Source organism: Theropithecus gelada, chromosome 11 (genome assembly GCF_003255815.1).
Source record: "Theropithecus gelada isolate Dixy chromosome 11, Tgel_1.0, whole genome shotgun sequence".
Taxonomy (NCBI): domain Eukaryota; kingdom Metazoa; phylum Chordata; class Mammalia; order Primates; family Cercopithecidae; genus Theropithecus; species Theropithecus gelada.
Genome location: NC_037679.1, coordinates 68,552,350 through 68,570,397, shown reverse-complemented (window position 1 = coordinate 68,570,397; position 18,048 = coordinate 68,552,350). Strand labels below are relative to the sequence as shown.

The 18,048-nt window shown below is 51.0% G+C and overlaps 1 protein-coding gene across 2 annotated transcripts in view; it reads right to left on the bottom strand.

Annotated features, from left to right (window-relative positions):
* Positions 1–534: 534 nt before the first annotated feature.
* The window catches only part of UBE3B (ubiquitin protein ligase E3B), a 59,531-nt gene continuing 42,017 nt past the window's right edge, over positions 535–18,048 (bottom strand). For both annotated transcript variants that reach the window (XM_025400799.1, XM_025400800.1), the window contains exons 20-28: positions 16,123–16,299; positions 15,896–16,006; positions 13,013–13,150; positions 12,628–12,693; positions 10,765–10,823; positions 7,156–7,338; positions 6,574–6,685; positions 3,711–3,803; positions 535–2,661 (exon numbers count right to left, since the gene is read on the bottom strand). In XM_025400799.1, the coding sequence (XP_025256584.1) occupies positions 2,470–2,661; positions 3,711–3,803; positions 6,574–6,685; positions 7,156–7,338; positions 10,765–10,823; positions 12,628–12,693; positions 13,013–13,150; positions 15,896–16,006; positions 16,123–16,299 (1,131 nt within the window). In that variant the 3' untranslated portion in view covers positions 535–2,469. The remainder of the gene's footprint in view (positions 2,662–3,710; positions 3,804–6,573; positions 6,686–7,155; positions 7,339–10,764; positions 10,824–12,627; positions 12,694–13,012; positions 13,151–15,895; positions 16,007–16,122; positions 16,300–18,048) is intronic.

Here is an 18,048-nt window from a genome sequence, read left to right as displayed (position 1 = left end):
ACCGAGAAGCAGCTGTAAAATTTCACTCCAGACACTTATCTGGGTTTGTATAACATACATTTATCACTTTTGAAAGTTACTGCTAGCTGGGCGTGGTGGCTCATGCCTGTAATCCTACCACTTTGGGAGGCCGAGGTGGGCGGATCACTTGATCCCATGAGTTCGAAACTGGCCTGGGTGGCATGGCAAAACCCCATCTAAAAAAAAAAAAAGAGTATTACTGTGTAAAACATGGACTGCAAAGATATACACCCAACCCACAGTCAGAGCTGCCTGTGGGAAGTGGGTGGTGGGTGAGAGGGACAGGCCCACAGAGGGTGCTCATCTGAAATGTGTTACTTCTTGAAACACAATTGGAAGCAAACAGGACAGACTGTCAGCAACCCTGAACTCTGGCTGGGGAGGCAAGGACACGTGCTCTGCGCCCCTCCGCATCTTAGCTCCATTGTGGGGGCCTACATGCTCCCTAAGCCCAGACACCAAGCGTGAACGGTCCAGGCACACGGCGGAATGAAATGCAGAATGTGGCCATCGTATGCTGAAGTACAAATTTAATAAAGCGTCTGATCACATCTCAATCCATAAGTTAGCTAGAAAAACAAAAAATCCTACAACTTTTTAGAGCCATCAAGAGCCATCAAGGTGTCAGTGAACACCAGTTACAAAAGGAGATTCAGTGTTTCAGATAGTGCAATATTTCTAGCTGCTGAAAAGAATTAAATGAAATTACAAACTACCCCTCCTTGTCAAAAATCCACATGAAGTTGATATTGGTGCTTATAAATCACTCTCTCCCAGTCCCTCACTGGCTCCAACCTTCAGGTAATAAAAATCAGGATGGGATCCATCTTCCCTGTGCAGGCTGACAGTCTGGGGTCCCTGCATGTATGCACAAACCTGCCCAGCGTGTGCGCACACGTTCAGAAGAAATCCTCAAAGGAACGGAGTGTTTGAAGAAAATGGCAAGTCCACAGAGTCAGAGGTTACTAACACACCTTAAATAATATTAATACATTCCTGTCTTTAAATTCCTTGCCATGTTTCCATCAAAGTAGAGCACACACAGTTTTTCAGAAGCCCAGGGGCTCTGACCTGGGTGGGACACCAGGATGCAGCGGAAACTCTCTGAAGGACTGTGAAGACGAGTGGCCCCTGCTTTGCTGCCACCGTGACAGCTCTTGTTGGAAAATGTTTTGCGGCTTTGAGGAGAGCAGAGGAGGGACTGGGCCTTCCTGGCTTCAAATCTGGCATCAATCTTGGTCGTGCAGGTGCAGGAGCATGAGGTGGGAGAGGGTGGGTGGCTGTCAACACGGACCACAAACAGGGCCTCTGCCTCAGTTCCCTGGAGCTACAGTAAAGTTCTTACAACAAAGGTAAATAATGAGGGCAGAGGAACACAATGGGTTGGAAGAGAAATGAAGTTAAAAAAAAACAAAAAACCCAGAGGGTGTGAGCCTTTGTCAGTGCAACGGGCTTCTGGGTTCCCTGTGCTGAGGAAGGATGGGCAGCAAGACCCAATTTTCTTGGGATTTTGCAGTCTCTGGAGTGAAGCCACCGCCCAGACGGGATGGGTACCTTAGGTTCGTGTTTGTTCCTCATTAGATAACCAGCGAGGCAAACAAGCAGGGTGAAAGGCAGCTGTCCTCCGCGGGACAAGCAGGCTATGCGTAACAGCCAGCACGTTCTGGATACTGGGCTGCTGCTAAGGGCCAATGTCTTTCTTCTCCCTAACCAGGATGCCCATGTGAATGCATAGGACGGGAACAGGTCCGGCAAGGCTCCCTGGCAGCTCAGCCCGATGAGGACGCAGGAAGTGGGAGGGCCGTGCTGTGGAGTGCGTGGCTTCAAGGCAGGAATAGCGCCTTGGACTCACGGTGCTCCATAGCGTCCCTAGCAGGCGCCTGCGCCTCCCTGGGCAGCAGATGGGCCTGGTTGTCTGGGAAGAGGTGCTGTGGACGGCATGGAGGCAGAAACTTTGTTGGGTGCATAGAGGCTTGGCGAGGCCTTACCTGAGTAAGAGATTTCAGAAACGGAAGGAGAGGATCTCACGCGCAGTAGGCTTTGTACACTCAGACCCCTGCTGTGAAAACCACTCGAGACTCTTGGAATTCCTGGGACTTGTTCATACACAGCTCACTGAGAGGGCTAAGGAAAGACAGACTCCCAGAAAGATCAAACTAGCTAAAAGAAGCCCCTCTGCCATCACCAGGAAGAATGGACCCGTGTCGGTGGAAATCTGGAGGTTTATTTTCTGCAGCCCTGTGCCTTGGGCATCACCTGGATATGCTGTGTAGTGCTGTTGTGGGCGTCTAAAGTTCTTGAGGCCACAAGGGAGTCTCATGGCTATAGAGAGGGTCTAGGGGCCAACGTCACCTGGCATGTTGGTCACATTCCCAGGGGCCACACTGCCCCTGGGAACTGAAGGTCCTTGGCAGCCCAGGAGCCCTGGAGGCAGGGCCAGGGCGGGAGCTAGGAGAGTTCGAAGCCCGTGTTCATGCTGATGGCGTAGCGCAGCTTCTCGCGGAGGACGCTCTTCTTGCTGTAGTTGGGCAGCTTGAGCAGGTTGAAGCAGGTGGAGGAGGTGGGCAGGCGGCCGCCTGGCTCCCGCTTGCGGATAGTGAAGAAGCCCCGGAGGACGCTGCCCAGGGTGTCCCCGGTGTCCTGACAGCACACATCATGGCCTCAGATTGGGAAGGGCCTAGTTTGGGAGCCCAGGCAGATGCCAAAGCCGGGGAGCCCAGGGAGGGGGTCTAGCCAGTCCCTGGATGCTGGGCAGAGTGCAGGGCACTGCCCTGGCACCACTACCCGAGGTCAAGCCCCAGACTCAGGACGACTGGCTTACACAGAAGCAACCCCTGCTACCTGGGGCCTGCACAGAGAACTCCTGCATTAAGTAAGCTTTTGGAAATGGGGCCTTCCAGTTCACAGCTAATTATTGGTTAACCAATTGTCAAAGAGTAGAATGCTGTGAAAACTCTGTTAGGTGCCCAAACATTTCTGAATGCACTTCCTCTCCTCACCGGTGCTGTGGCCGGTGGCAGACCATGACTTGGGCCAACTTTCCCTTAAGCGTGGAGGCCAAGGACTGTGTAGCTCCCTGTACAAGGTGGCATCAGGGGCTCAAACTGCATCATGAGAGGCAGCTTCACCCAGAGGCGGCCACTGGGTTTTTATGGGGAGTAGGACTCTCATTTGAGCACTCACAGTGGGCCAGGCTCAGGACACACAGAGCTTGGTAACCCTGAAGGCATTCCTTCTCCTTTGGCCAGTGAGGAAATGAAGCAGCGTGCCTAGACGTGCACAGTCTGCTGGGGTAGGAGTGGCATTCAAGCTTGCGCCTGTCCGCCTCCTGAGCCCACTCACCTTCTCCCATGCTGCCTCAGATCAGGAGCCCTGGTGAGGCCAGACGCCACTAAAAAAACAGCATGTACCCACCCCCACTCCAGGTACTCTTCCCTGAGGAAGGAAAGAGAAAGGGGCTGCCGAGAGAGGGCTGAGTCCGTGGGTAGTCTCTCTGGGGCTGGCTGGTTCCCCTGCCGTGAGAACTGTGGGCCCTCCTCACTTGGCTCTGAGGGGTCCAGCTGCCTGCCTTGCTGAGATGTGGACTAGGTAAGGGCCCCACACAGTGGGAACAGCAGACAACCACCAAGAGGGAAGTCAAGGAACATTGCCCAAGGCCAGCTCTTCCCCACCCACCCCGTGGGGGGTACCTGATCGTCTGACACCTCCACACAGCGGATGGAGAAGGGAGGCTTGAGGTAGGCGAATCCCAGGAGTGGGGGCCTGGAGCAGCTGGTCACAAACTGCAACACAAAGCAGGGTCAGCGGGGACGGGGCAGGCTCCTGCTCTTCCAGGACAGGCCCTTGCAGCTGTGCAGCACGCATTTGCTCTGTCTGTTACCATGCTGTAACTGCTGTCTAGCCAGCCGTATAGGGTGGCGGGGTGGATCTGGCCCAAAAACTGGCACACGCCGTACATCTCTCTCAAGGGTGCTGCTCTCGGGGACTAAGACACATGAAACCCATACCCAAAAGATGCGACTGGCCACTTGTGAGAGCACGTGTGACTGCAGAGTAGGAAGAGCACAAATGCCCAACCAGGGCACTGGTGAGGTGTCCCCAGGAGGCAGGTCTCCTGTGGGATTGTTAGAGGAACAGAGAAGCGGCTGACACCCTCCCACAGAGAGATTATGTGACATGGGAGACGGTGAGGGTGAGGTGGAGGCTGGTGGCACCCGCTGCGCGTGGCGTGAACAGAAGCAGCCAGGGAGACCCCCACTCGCTGGCCTTGCACTTGGCATCCTGTCGGCCCCTTAGTCATGCAGAGGAGACTGCACCTGTGCCCTAGGCCTGCTGAGTTTCAGAGTGTTCTATGTGCTGGGGCCCAGGGGACCCTTTGCAAGAGACTAATAACCTCACAGCACACTGACAGAAATGAGGCCCCAGAGCCAGCGAGGCTGCAGAGCAGGCCGAAGTGCTGGGAGCCCAAGTGGGGCCTGTGGGCAGCCAGCTACACTTCCCTGCTACCCCCTGAGAACTCCCAGCATTCTGCAAGTGGCAGCCCCTGCATTATTCCCCTAAATGTGCTAGTTCATGCTTGGAGAGAGGCATCTGACCAGCCTGGAAATCTGTAAGTGATACACTTGCACAGAAGTGTCCTAAGAAACCATTCACTTTAACTCAACCACAGCCAAGAATGTTCTCCCTTCTCTAGGGGATACAGGGGCTTGTCACTTACATCATCAAGCTGTCCTCCAAAACTCAGGGGCAAGTTGAGGGTTTGGGTCTTGTTATAAATGGTTGTGAGATTCCTGAGACCATCCAAAGACAGTTTATGTGTGTCAGGCATCAAAAGAAGTTTTAAAAAGAGTATTAACAAGATCTATTCCTATTCTAATATGTGTTATTTATAAAAAACCATAGCAGCATCAATGCAGGAAGCATTTTTGTGTTTCCACACTGTGCCGAGCATTCCCTGAATGCAACCTCATCCAATCACTCTACGGATGCTGTGTGTCGGGGCTGTGGTTAGTCCTGTTGTAAGAATGAGGGGACAGACACAGAAGTATCTGTACATCCCAATTTAGGCCGGCTCAGGTCTGTCCGCTACAAATTCAGGTGGGTCAAAGGAGGGAGGGAAGCTTTCCCGCTCCGGGGAGAGGGGAGGAACGGAGGACACAGGAAACCCCTGGATGATCTGCTTGCTTTACATTTAACAGAAGCGTGGTCGTGGTCACATCCACTCCTGGGCAAGGGTTACATTTATTCTGCTTGGCTCTGGAGCCTGTCTGCAGCTGCACAAAAAGGCAGGCACGTGGTAAGGAACTGTAGGTTTGGTGACAGGTTATCCGAAGACACAAACACACCTGTTTTGTGGGGCGGCACCTGCACAGTGAGGAGACACTGGGTTCCTCTCTGTAGGAGGGGCCAGGGTGAGCCGTTTTATAGCTTGGCAGAAACTGCTTGGCCCATGAGGCCCTTCTGGGAAAACGGAACTGATTCTCCCAGAATCAACTTCTGGAATTCAGTCTGCCTGCCTGCCCCAAATCCCTGGGGACCTGTGGGGACGTGGGGCATCTGTGTTATCTGCTGGACTGAATGAGGGCCTCTTCAACAGGAATAAACTCTCCTTAGAATGACCACCCAGGAGAGAGGAAACCAGCTGTCATTTTAATTGCCAGTGACACTGTCCAGGTTGCCTCAACAGATGAGGCCACATGAGATTGTTCAAGCCCAAACCTCCAAAAGAAAACATTTCAAGGCACTAAATTTACCCCCAGAACATGGCAAGATGTTCACTGATATTCTGTCAAGGAGGAAGGCTGGTGGGGAAATGACAGGATCCTGTTTTTAGAGAAATATACACATATATAACACATACACAGAGAAGTGTGTGCGCCATCCAGCATCCTAGAAAATACTTACATGCTGCCGATGTAACAAAAAACAATGCAGTGGCATTAGGGGAATATTTTGAACATTTACAACTTTTACAGACACCATAACAGGGGAACCAGTTAACATCAGCCACTTTATTTGCAAAAATACATCTTGATATCAGCCTAAGCAATTGTGTGTGTTTCATTGGGACACTGTGGGTGTATATGTGTGTCTTACGCTATTGAGAAAATGGGCATAGAGATAGTCTCCGGTGAGTAGGAGTGTAGAGAGTTGACAATTCTATACCAGAGGAACAGCAATTGTTTAAAATTTTGCTTATCTGTATTTTCCTAAGGTAAGGTTCCAAGCAGAGGGTCATTTACTTCTATAATGAAAGGAAATAAACAAAAAAGACGTTATCAAGGCCAGCATGGGCAAAGGGGAGGACAGAGTGCCGAGCACAACAGGTATGCCCACCTGTGCAGGGGGCCTGAGGCTCGGCCGTGCCCCTCAAGCCCCTCTCTGGTTACTGCTTGGCTTACCAGGAGGCCTGCCCGTGGGACAGGATGTGCTAACCATCTGAGGTCCTCCTGATAATTTCATTTTCTCCAATGTAAATTATTACATCAACTGGCCTGGCCTTCCAGGTTTATGAGAATACATGCATGCATGCATAGGCAATAAATAAAATACCTTCAGAAACATAGCTCTCTCATCCGGCGTGAAGTCAGAGGCCAGAATATCCCAGAGCCAGATGATGACTCTGTGACTTCCGTGGAAACCACCGTAGTAGACTGTGTGCTTCCTGAAACCAATACAGACCTGAGCTCAGCAACGTGCTAGGGTGGGCACTTACGGACAGGCAGGCAGGTCATGCAGACAGCTGGCACGGCCCACTCTGGCAGGCGTGGGGAACACTACTAACTTCTCTTAAAGCCAGAAGTTCATGCCTCAATAACTCCATCTCCCTGGGAAGCTAAAAGGGTGGGGAATTTGAGAGCTGGCCCTGCTGTTCCTAAGCAGAGGCCAACCCCAGATCCTCTGACCCCGTCTCCTAGAGCTTCAGAGAATCCCCAGTCCTCAGGCCTGCTTCCACTTAATCTCTAGGTAAACAAAGGGTCAAGCTTTTAATCCAAAACAGTTCAGCCAGTCCAGGGAGGAGGAGGAGATCTGGAGACAGGCTCCTGAAATAGCCTTCTAAAAGGAACACAGTGAGGGAGCAGCTGGCTTTCTGGGAGGCCTAGGAATTTCACCCTCCCCCCACCCGCCTCTTACTTTAAATCTTCCAGATCAATCTCAGCATTGTCGCCAGAGATGAGACGCTGCAGTTCAGGAGCTGAGAACATTCGGATCCACTCGGGTTTGATAATGGAACGGAATCCGCTAATGAGGGCGGCTGTCTGGTTTTTTATTTGAGTGTGCATTCGAAAATGTGCCATCAGATGGATGTAGCTAATTCTGTTGCCAACAAGGAAGAGAAAACAATGACAATTAACAGGACGGGGCAGGCTGTCACCAATGGGCTGAAAGATGAGTCTAGTCTTTTCTGAACCATTTTACAAAAAACACAAATAGTACCAGAGTGTTTCATCAGAACAATGACAATGGCGACAATGATGACAGCACTCATGAACTGCGCACCATGTGCCACTGTGAACGCATCAAGCCTTCGAGGGCACTGCATCATTCACTCTGCCCCACAGGTCACACCTCAAGTCCCCACTGTGTCGGGAATCACAAGGAGACATTCCCTAGGTAAGAAGAGGGCCCTTCTTAGAACAAAGGGTGCTTCTGGTACTTTCATTTAATCTCATTCTTCTGGACATAAATCAAGTAAGATACCATTCAGTCCTCTAATAAGTTTTAAAATAAAAAATTGTTTCATGTCAAAACTTTAATCAAAACCTTGCTAATCTGGACCAACAGTCTAATGCTACAGCAAGGCGAACCTGCAGATGCTTTAAACACACAGGGCCAGGAATGGACTCAACTGGGAAGTCAGAGCAACTTACAATGGTTCCAAGCAGAGGGTCTCTGGGTCTGCTCTGGTGAACACAGTGCCCTCAACTACAACTGCATAGAGCACAGAATCCTCTCAACAGGTTACATACATTCCAACAGGCTTGCTAGCATTGTTAATTTCTTTTTTCTTTTTATTTATTTTTTGAGACGGAGTCTCACTCGGTCGCTCAAGCTGAAGTGCAGTGGTGCCATCTCAGCTCACTGCAACCTCCGCCTCCCGGGTTCAAGCAATTCTCCTGCCTCAGCCTCCCAAGTAGCTGGGACTACAGGCACCCACCACCACACCCAGTTAATTTTTTGTATTTCTAGTAGAGATGGGATTCACCATGTTGGACCTGGTCTCGAACCAGACTGGTCTCGAACTCCTGACCTTAGGTGATCTGCCCGCCTCAGCTTCCCAAAGTGCTGGGATTACAGGCATGAGCCAACATGCCTGGCTTTTTCTTTTTTTTTGAGACGGAGTTTCATTCTTGTCGCTCAGGCTGGAGTGCAATGGCACGATCTCGGCTCACTGCAACCTCTGCCTCCTGGGTTCAAGTGATTTTCCTGCCTCAGTCTCCTGAGCTGACATTACAGTGACCGCCACCATGCTCAGCTGAGTTTTGTATTTTTAGTGGAGACAGAGTTTCACCATGTTGGCCAGGCTGGTCTCCAACTCCTGACCTCAGGTGTTCCACCTGCCTTGGCCTCCCAAAGTGCTGGGATTACAGGTGTGAGCCACTGTACCCAGCCTTGCATCACTGATTTCTTAGCAAAGAACTTGAGCCCCGCCCAGGTACGACTCTCACCAATTCCAAATTAGTACAGTCCAAATAAATGTTTTACAATGCTAAAGCTTTAGTAATCTTGAAAATATTCCTATTAAAAAAAATTTTCCAGCAGCAAACCTGTACATTAATACATTCAAATATGATTTTCCTATCATTGCTCCTCCTTCCAGGTATTTTGTGAAGCAGGCGACGAGTACTGCTCCACTTTACTGAGAAAGGGGGAGAAGAAAGGGGGTGAGAAGGAAGGAAGGAGAGAAAGAGGTAGGAGAGAAGAGAGGATGGGAAACATCCAACACTTATAAAGTGCAAGATCAAGTATCACCCCTAAAGAGGGAGAAACTGCCACTGCCAGGCCTTTTGAGTTAGTATGCAGAACTGAGTATCCTTGCCCTGCCCTGAGGCTTTATGCTATAAATCTGTGAAACAAGTTTCCACACAGGAGGTTTCCCGGCAGGACAGGACTCTCCCCTCCAGCACAGCCTGCCCCCACCTACCTCTTCTGGGCGCTCTACCGATCAGCCAGTGTCTATGTGGGAAGAGTAAGTGACTGCCTACCGTCACCCTCAAGCTGCAACACCTGGCAACGCGTGGCCTCTCCAGGGGGTGGCAGGATCCGTGTGACACGTCACCCATCTGAGGATGGTAACTATCACTGCTGTCATTTAAGCCCTCCTCTGAGCCTGACACCCAGGAAGGTATTTTATATACATTGCCCTACGAGCACCCCCCCTAAAGGAATGGCTACGGGTTACATGGCAGGCAGGGGCAGGACTCACCCTTGCTCTCTCTGGCCCTGGCTGGGCTCTCTCTACCCTCCCAACCTGCACTTTGTTCCTTCGAAGTTTTCAAACTAATGCCCTGTGGTCAAGGAGCAAGGTCGGTGTATTTCAATCATTATGAAAACAGGGTCTGTTCTCCTGACGCTTCTGACAGTCTAAATACAAAACTCCCAAGCTTGCAGACTGACCGAACCATCTGATCTGAGAGGAACACGACGCTTGGGAACACTGGACTGTGATGTGCATCTGATTCAAATGACTCACCAGGTGGGACTGAGCCCTCACTTGTCACTGAAGAGACTGATGCTCCAATTAACAGTTCAAAAGCTCACCTGAGCCTGGCGGCGGGAGACTGATAAATTGACAAAGGGGCCAATGTCTGCTTCTCATGCTAAGCTCTGCTGTTTAAATTAGGTGACAATAGCGCCGGGTGGAGACCGTGCACTGAGAGTTTTTGCTTCTAGGGACCAAAAGGGATGACATTTATGATGGATTCTGCAGAGCCCTTTATCTGTGACGATAGTTGCTGGGCCTCAGAGTCTCTCCAATTCTCATGTCTAAGGACCTCCGTCTGCGGCATTTGAATTCACCACTGTCTTCTCGAGAACACTGTTTTATACAACTGCCACGTGCTATCATCCAAAACGATCTGCCCCTCCTCGCCAAGGAGTCTTTCCACCTCTGTGCTCTCTGGGTTCCGGACAGCATGCTGAATGGCTCAGAATCCATCTGTCTGCATCTAGGGCTGTTATTAAACTCCTAAGAACACTGTGGCCTGGGTGCCTCTGACCTTAGAAGTGCTACTGCAAAAAATAAATGGTCAATTCTTATTTTGCAAATCAATATATGTATTTTTTTGAGACAGAGTCTCACTCTGTCGCCCAGGCTGGAGTGCACTAGTGCGATCTTGGCTCACCGCAATCTCCACCTCCCGAGTTCAAGCAATTCTCCTGCCTCAACCTCCTGAGTTGCTGGGATTACAGGCACGCGCCACCACACCCAGATAATTTCTGTATTTTTAGTAGAGACAGGGTTTCAACCATGTTGATCAGGCTGGTCTCGAACTCTTGACCTCGTAATCTGCCCGCGTCAGCCTCCCAAAGTGCTGGGATTATAGGCGTGAGCCACTGCACCCAGCTGCAAACTGAATTTAATATAATTCTGGCCTATGAACTGTAACCGATAAATTCCATTATGATATTTATGGCCTCTTTCTACTTCAATCTATCTTAATAAATTCTCAACATAAGCCCAGAGAGCCAGAATGAAATCTTTTCAAGTGGTGACCTTAAAAATCTAATTGCTATACTCACTTATTTTCATTTGTAACAGGAATGGTCTTCCCTCCAGGAATCAGTTCATGGCAAACAAGCTGGGGGAGAAGATGGGAGTAATTACTAGGGAGGACTCTAATGGGGAAATAAAGCTTCTCGGAGATGAGAGGGCCCGGTGCAAACATCCATGATAATGATGGAATTAAGATGGCACATGCTTGGGAACCATCCTTTCTCATAAAAAGTCAAGGCTGAAATATCAACCAGCAGACCCTGCATGATCGATATGAAAGGTTTTTTTTCTCACTCAATCCTTGTTCAAACATTTGTATTAAGACTTCGGGATGTCATGGAGGGGAATGTGTTGGCATTTCGGAGCAGAGCAGGATGGTTAAACAAACACTGGTACATCCATACCCTGGAATACTGTGCAGGTACTAAATAATATGATGAAAATGTGCATTTACTAAAAAGGTGGAAAAAGGCCACTGATGTAACAACATGCACAGAACGGCATCATTTCTGGAACGGGAAAGACTCTGGAAAGAGTCTCAAAGGACGCAGGTAACACACTACCACGGGCAGGCTGTGGGCACTGGCACTACAGGCAGCTTGCATTTTCATCTTTTGCTCATATTAGAGCTAAATTTTTTTGTTAGAAGTTTCATTATCTTTAACGTTGGGAGAGAAAATTATGTTAGGAGGAAGCCTCAACATCTGATTACCGATTTATTTTAAACTCTAAAATCAACTGCTTCTTTCAACTTCAGGAACACTTCCCGTGCATCAACTAAAAATCAAAGGACATATCATTTGAAGCCAATTTTAATAGCAATTCTGTGAAGATTCTAGAACCCTACAGATCCAGAAAGGAACAAGTGATCCCAGTCTCACTGCTGTCAGCATCTCGGGTGGCACCGTGGGCTTTAAAGCTGAAAAGGCCCTTAAGAATCAGCCAGCCTGAGGTTTCCTGATTCCAGGAACACCCTGCCCGTGAACTATTCTGTAGAGAACGATCCTGTGAGACAGTATTCTTTCCTTCCTTCAAAGAAGAGTTCTGGGTCTGAGGAGTTAGCAAAGCTTGAGGTTAACTCAGCTCCACTTCGGTTTCCTCCTCACAGGCTGCTCTGAGCCTTCACATGCCACATGTCAGCCTCCCCAGGGGCCTTTCAGGAGGACAGGCCATGCAGGACTCCCAGCAGTGCTTACAGACTGGGCCCATCCAGGACTTCCATCTGGCAAATGGATATGGAAAGCGTGGCTCAGGGAGACTGGGGGTTCTCTCTGAGGTGCCCAAGCACGAGTCTAAGAAGTCGGCTCTGCGTTAAGAAGCTCATGGTGCCGTTTCTGCCGAGCGGCCCTTGGACATGCACTCCCAGAGCCTCATGCAGGCACCTCCACCAGGACACAATCAGAGGGGGTGGAGGCCGCTACAGAGAAAAGCCAGAAGGAAACGTGGGAGGAGACGTGCTGCGGCCCTGAGTCCAGGGTCTCTGCTCCCTGCTCTGCTCTGCATGCCGAGCCATGAACATGCACAGGCTTCTGCTTGAGGCACTTCTCGGGTGGCACCTTCCCCATCTCTAAGACATAATCCTCCATTTGTAACAGCTAATCCTCACCATGGTAACGAAAAGCCATGTTACAAATGGGGAATTACCCTAAAATGCGATATAAGAAAGCAGGGTCTCCTCGGGAAGCTTCAAAGGCCAGGTCAACTGGAAGGAAAGGAGGGGGCCCTCTCTCCCAGCAAGATGGGAGGAGGATGGGCAAGGGGTGAGGAGGATGAGGGACCAGACAGAGCCTCAGCTTGGGGCTCTTACTGAGGAAAACACAAACAAAACGGCAGGTCTCAGGAACCCATGGGGGCAGTGGAAAAGGAACTCAGCCAGAGGGTGGACCTACCTGACCCATGACGTCCTCGTCATACGACAGTGTCAGGCCCAGGTCAGCGATGTCCCCGTCATAGCGCTAACGTGACAGAGAAGGGGAAAGTGTTGGGGCCGTGGAACACTATGTGCTTAGAGGTTTAACCCTCCCCTGAGGTGCTACTTTGGTGCTGTGAACACCCATGGCTGCTGAACAGCTTGACGCAAAGAAGGTCATTGGTGACTTTGAGGCGGGAGGTTGTGAGGATCAGCCCTGAGTGGGACTGCCCACAGAGGGACATGGGGGGCCTGCAGCAGCTACAGTGACAGCAAAAAGAGACAGGCCATCTCCTTCTGAGACTTTACAAAGCTGTGAGTTCACACCAGTGCTTGGCTTAGCTCACCCACCATTCTACACTCACCTTGATGGAGGTGAGGTTTTTATAGAACTCGGAGTCCAGAGAAGGCAGTTCATCCACCGAGCTATAGAAGACGCTGTGGTGGTGCCCGAGCAGCTGGCTCAGGAAGAAGGATGCGAATGGCACGTCCACCACAATTCCCTGGGAAAGCAGAGAAGCAGAGCTGTCGGTCGGCCAGGATTCTGATGCAGCGTTTGGATCAGGGTGGCTCAGGGTGCAGACATGGCCCGAGGGTGCCATCGGCATTTCCAGGCCCCTCCTAAGTTTCCAATCTGGAGAGCAGTATCTCCCCAACCTCTACCAAATACAACTGAGTGCCTCCTGGGGACATTACAGCACAAGTGGTCAGGACACAGGGTTTGGCGCTACAGTGCTCAGAGATTAAATCCTAGCTGAGCTGCTGCCAGGCCAGGGCCCTCAGCTGTCTCACCTGTCCGTGGGGAGCAGCACCAGCCTCTCAGGTAAGAGGATGGAGCGGGCACAGTATCAGGCCCCCAAGCTCTCAGGGCAGCCATGGCATGGGAAGGGGCCCGAGGAGCACAGAGGAGAAGCTCTCCCCCAAAGGCAGGGTTAGGGAGCTTCCGGGAGGAAAAGCCAGCTAAGCGAGGCATAAAGTAGCCAGCCAGGCACTGGTACAAGGCCCCAGGAGTGCTCCAGGGATGGAGGGCACGTAAGCAATGGAAGCTATGTCCAAAGAGGACGTAAGGTCAGGTCAGGCAGGGCCCATAAGCCTCACTGCAGGCTGGATTCTGTCCAGAGGGCTCTGAGCAGAGACGGGACAGAGCTACACTTTTATGCGGGGAATGGGCTGGCGAGAGGAAGACAGGAGGCAGAGACACAGCCAGACAGCTGTGGCATGCTGACAGACTGTGCCAGGGTAGCGGCAGGAGGGTGGTGAGAGACATGTGGACTGGAGAGGCTGAGAGGGGACAGTCACTTGGACTTGACGACGCCTGTGAGAGGACCGTAAGGGGTAAATGAGTTAATCCATGCCACTCCTCACGGAGGGCCTAGCAGGTCCCATCTTCTCTCGTCAGTGCAATTACTGTCGGAGGTGAGGGAGGGAAAGGACACAGAGGCGAGGCCTGGGAAATGAGATGACATTCAGAAAAGCCAGGAGGCCATGCTTTCCAGGTGGCTCAGGCTCTTCTGAGTGTCATCACAGCAACGTGTTTAAAGGAAAAAACATGCCATGTGCTCGGGTGAGTCCTAATGGGATTTTTAACTTTCTCAGTGGCAATCAACTGAGAAATTGTCTCCATTATGCAGATGAGGAAACAGAGGCACAGAGAATGGGTCCAGGACCCAAATCACTGGAGGGCACAAGGAAGACTGGACGGTGTTTGGGCAGGGGCTCAGATGGGCCACCTGATTCCATCATGGCCGGGGACTGAGGCCCGTGCACACAGGCTGTCTGCAGACAGAGAGAGAACAATGGATTGTTCGAGAGTGAAAGGAGTTTGGCCCTGAGACCTCCCTCTCAGCTTGGCCCAGCTGCTGGCTCTTTCTGTTTGGAAAGCATCTGGCTTCTCCAGGTTCCTGGGGTATGCGAAGAGTGCTGCCCAGGTGGCTCGCTTCCTCCGTACTTGGGCCAGAAGCTCAGCAGAGCCTGAGACCCAGGAAAGGTCCCTGTAGCTCTGGAGCCTGCTGCAAAGGCCACACAGACTAGGTGAGCTTGTGCTGCAGCTTTCCTTCCTCCTGGGAAGCAGGACTCTTCCCAGGAACAGGCGGTGACTTCCCACTCAGGGTGGTCCCACCGCGGCTTTCAATGGACAGGGAGCAGGAGCTGTGTGGGCCACGACGTCGCCCTGACCCCAAGAGGCCACAGAGTGGAAACCCAGACTCACTTCCTCTTAGTAAGGTGAGGACGACTGCTCCAATCCACCTGGGGTGAGCAGCTGCTGGGCACCGTGGGAGGCCCTCCTCACTTACCATCAACGGCAACCCAGGAACGTGGTTTTTCTTATCTCCACTTTACTGATGAGAGAACGGGGCTTAAAAACTAAAGGAACTCGAAGGCACATGGTCACACGGCTGACTAGGAACAGCTGGTCCTGACCTGTTGCCATGGCTGGGAAGCACTCACTCAAACAGCACAAGATTTTTTTTTTTTTTTGAGACAGAGTCTCGCTCTGTCGCCCAGGCTGGAGTGCAGTGGCCGGATCTCAGCTCACTGCAAGCTCTGCCTCCCGGGTTTATGCCATTCTCCTGCCTCAGCCTCCCAAGTAGCTGGGACTACAAGCCCTGACACCTCGCCCGGCTAGTTTTTTGTATTTTTTAGTAGAGACGGGGTTTCACCGTGTTAGCCAGGATGGTCTCGATCTCCTGACCTTGTGATCTGCCCATCTCGGCCTCCCAAAGTGCTGGGATTACAGGCTTGAGCCACTGTGCCTGGTCAGCACAAGATTTTAAAACTATCAAACTCCACAAAATGCTGCCCTCCTACAATGGGGACCCAGCCTCCGTGTGGCCATCTGGCTCTGCACACCACTCCTCACGCCTCAGGAAAGAAGAGGGCTGGCTTAGGACTTGGGCCGGCCTGGGTTCAAATTCCGCCTCTATCTTGGCTTGGGTTCAAATTCCGCCTCTACTACTTAACTAGCAACGAGACTCTGGACAGGTGACTCCTCAAAGCTTCAGGTCTCCCATCTTTAAATAGCCAGGACAGCAGCAGCCCTGTCACAGGGCTGTCGATGGGATGAGATGAGATGGCACAGGCAAAGTGCCCAGCACTGGTGTACAACAAACCTTGGTTCCTGCCCCTGTCCTCGCTTGTACCCTAGTGACAGTTTACATGGCCAAGCCCGATCACATATGTGTATATGAAGAAGCCCATGATACCACTAACATTTTATTTTACATTTCTCTGTTTCTTAACGTTCCTACCTCATACACAGCCTTCCCCAGCATCTTCCCCACAAACTCGAAGAGCTGCAGGTAATTCTCGTGGATGTAGGATGTGGGTGAGGGGTACAGCCTCTCATCCCCACTGGTTGTCTGCAAGGCAAAAAGACAGGGAGAGGCAGAGGTCAAGTGCCTTGCAAGGAGCAAGTTCAGCTCTTTGCGTCTTGAATCTGGCTGCTGTCAACCCTGTTGTCCCTCCCCTTAAATACCTTGAACAGATTGAGTGCCGGGTCAAACACTCTCTTGATGATCTCTTCCAAGAACTCCTTAAAAACACCGTCTTGATCAATCCCTGCTTCGTCCACCCCGAGGTCATTGACAAACTTCACACGGATGACTCCCTTCATGGCGTGCTGCGAGAGCTGCCGAAGCTGCTCGTAGCCATCCTGCCAAGAGCAGAATTACAGCCCAAGAGGAAGCCCAGAGGCTTCTGCACAATTCGGGGCTCCCTCTCCTCTGTGCGAAGCTCTCCCAGCATCATTACCAAATGTGCAAATTATGACACGTGGGTGCATGACAGGAGCCATTCTCACCTGGTTTTGAATGAGTGCTGATTAAAAGGAGAGATTCATTTGGGGATGTGATGGTATTGCTCCTTGGCAAGGGGAGACTGACCTCAAGGGGACAGAGAAGTGAGATGGGGAAATTAGACAAAATGAGTCATGACAAGCTCCTGGCCATCAGACAAAGGATGAAAGAAACCGGGACAAGATGCATTTCTCTCTTTCTCAATGCTAAGAGTACCTTTAGCTCATGGTTAAAAAAAAAAGTAAAAAGAAAAAAAATCAAACCTACAGAACACTATAAAATGAAAAGAATTACCCATCAACCCTCATCTCCTGCTGCCTTCCCAATCATGAAGGGCCTGCAAGTCATGCTGAGGAATTTAGGGGGCATAATGAGGGTGATGGGAGCCGCAGAACGTTTTAGGCAAAGAGTAACAGGGCTGACTTTCTGTCAGATCTTTCTATTGGCAGCAGAGCAGGTGGATGGCAGGGACCAAGGAGGGAGCAGAGACCAAGACGTGGGGGTGGTGCTGGGCCTGGACTTCTGGCTGGTGGTCAGCTCTCTTAGGACACAGCCATTCAGCACATCTTCTCTATCCAGACCTCAACATGCACAGCCCCAGAACCACCACTTCAGAGTTCTCCTACTAAATCATCTGTTTAGTTTGTCTCTTGATTCTAATCTGTTGAGGCCTTCCTGGCTTCTGGTTCCATCATGTAATGCATTCCTAGTACTTGGGGTGCTGAGGTTTTATTTCAGAGCAGTGACTATAAAAACAGTGATGAACAGCACAGGGCCCAGGGAAGAGTCTGTTGGCCCCACTTGAGAGGCCCCATCACCAGGTGAAACTGACATCTTCAGATGCTGTGACGGAACAAGTGACCAATCAACCCTGCTGTCCTGTGAAGGCCACACCACACTTCTCCCTTTCAGCTACAACTGGAACCCTGTCACATGTTGTGCAGAGGTCAGACAGACCATCTCCATAGCATCCACTCAGCTGCTGTCTGGTCCTCTCATCACAAAGCAAACGAGCAGTACGCCAGTACGGCAAGACCTGTTTTGGGGAACCCTTGCTGCCTTCCTGCCACGCTCACTCAGTGATCCCCAAAGGACTATCCTGTGGTGCCCCTGAGTCTTATTCAGGGGTCAGGCTCCACAAAGTTAGTGGGCAAGGGATAAATTACCTCTCAAGACCCCTAAGTCACCTGTGGGAACAGGAACACAGTTTTGTGGAGGCAAACCTGAGAAGGACTTTTTATGTACATAAAGTTTGAGAATCATTAAGTTAGATGACAAAAGGGAGAAACAGGAAGTCACTAGGCAGCTGTAACAGCATTTAAGCCATTCTGCCTAAATTTAAGATAATTATCTTGGGCCAGGCGCCTGACGAGGTCAGGAGATCGAGACCATCCTGGCTAACACGGTGAAACCCCGTCTCTACTAAAAAATACAAAAAAACTAGCCGGGCGAGGTGGCGGGCGCCTGTAGTCCCAGCTACTCGGGAGGCTGAGGCAGGAGGATGGTGTAAACCCGGGAGGCGGAGCTTGCAGTGAGCCGAGATCCGGCCACTGCATTCCAATCTCGGCGACAAAGCGAGACTCCGTCTCAAAAAAAAAAAAAAAAAA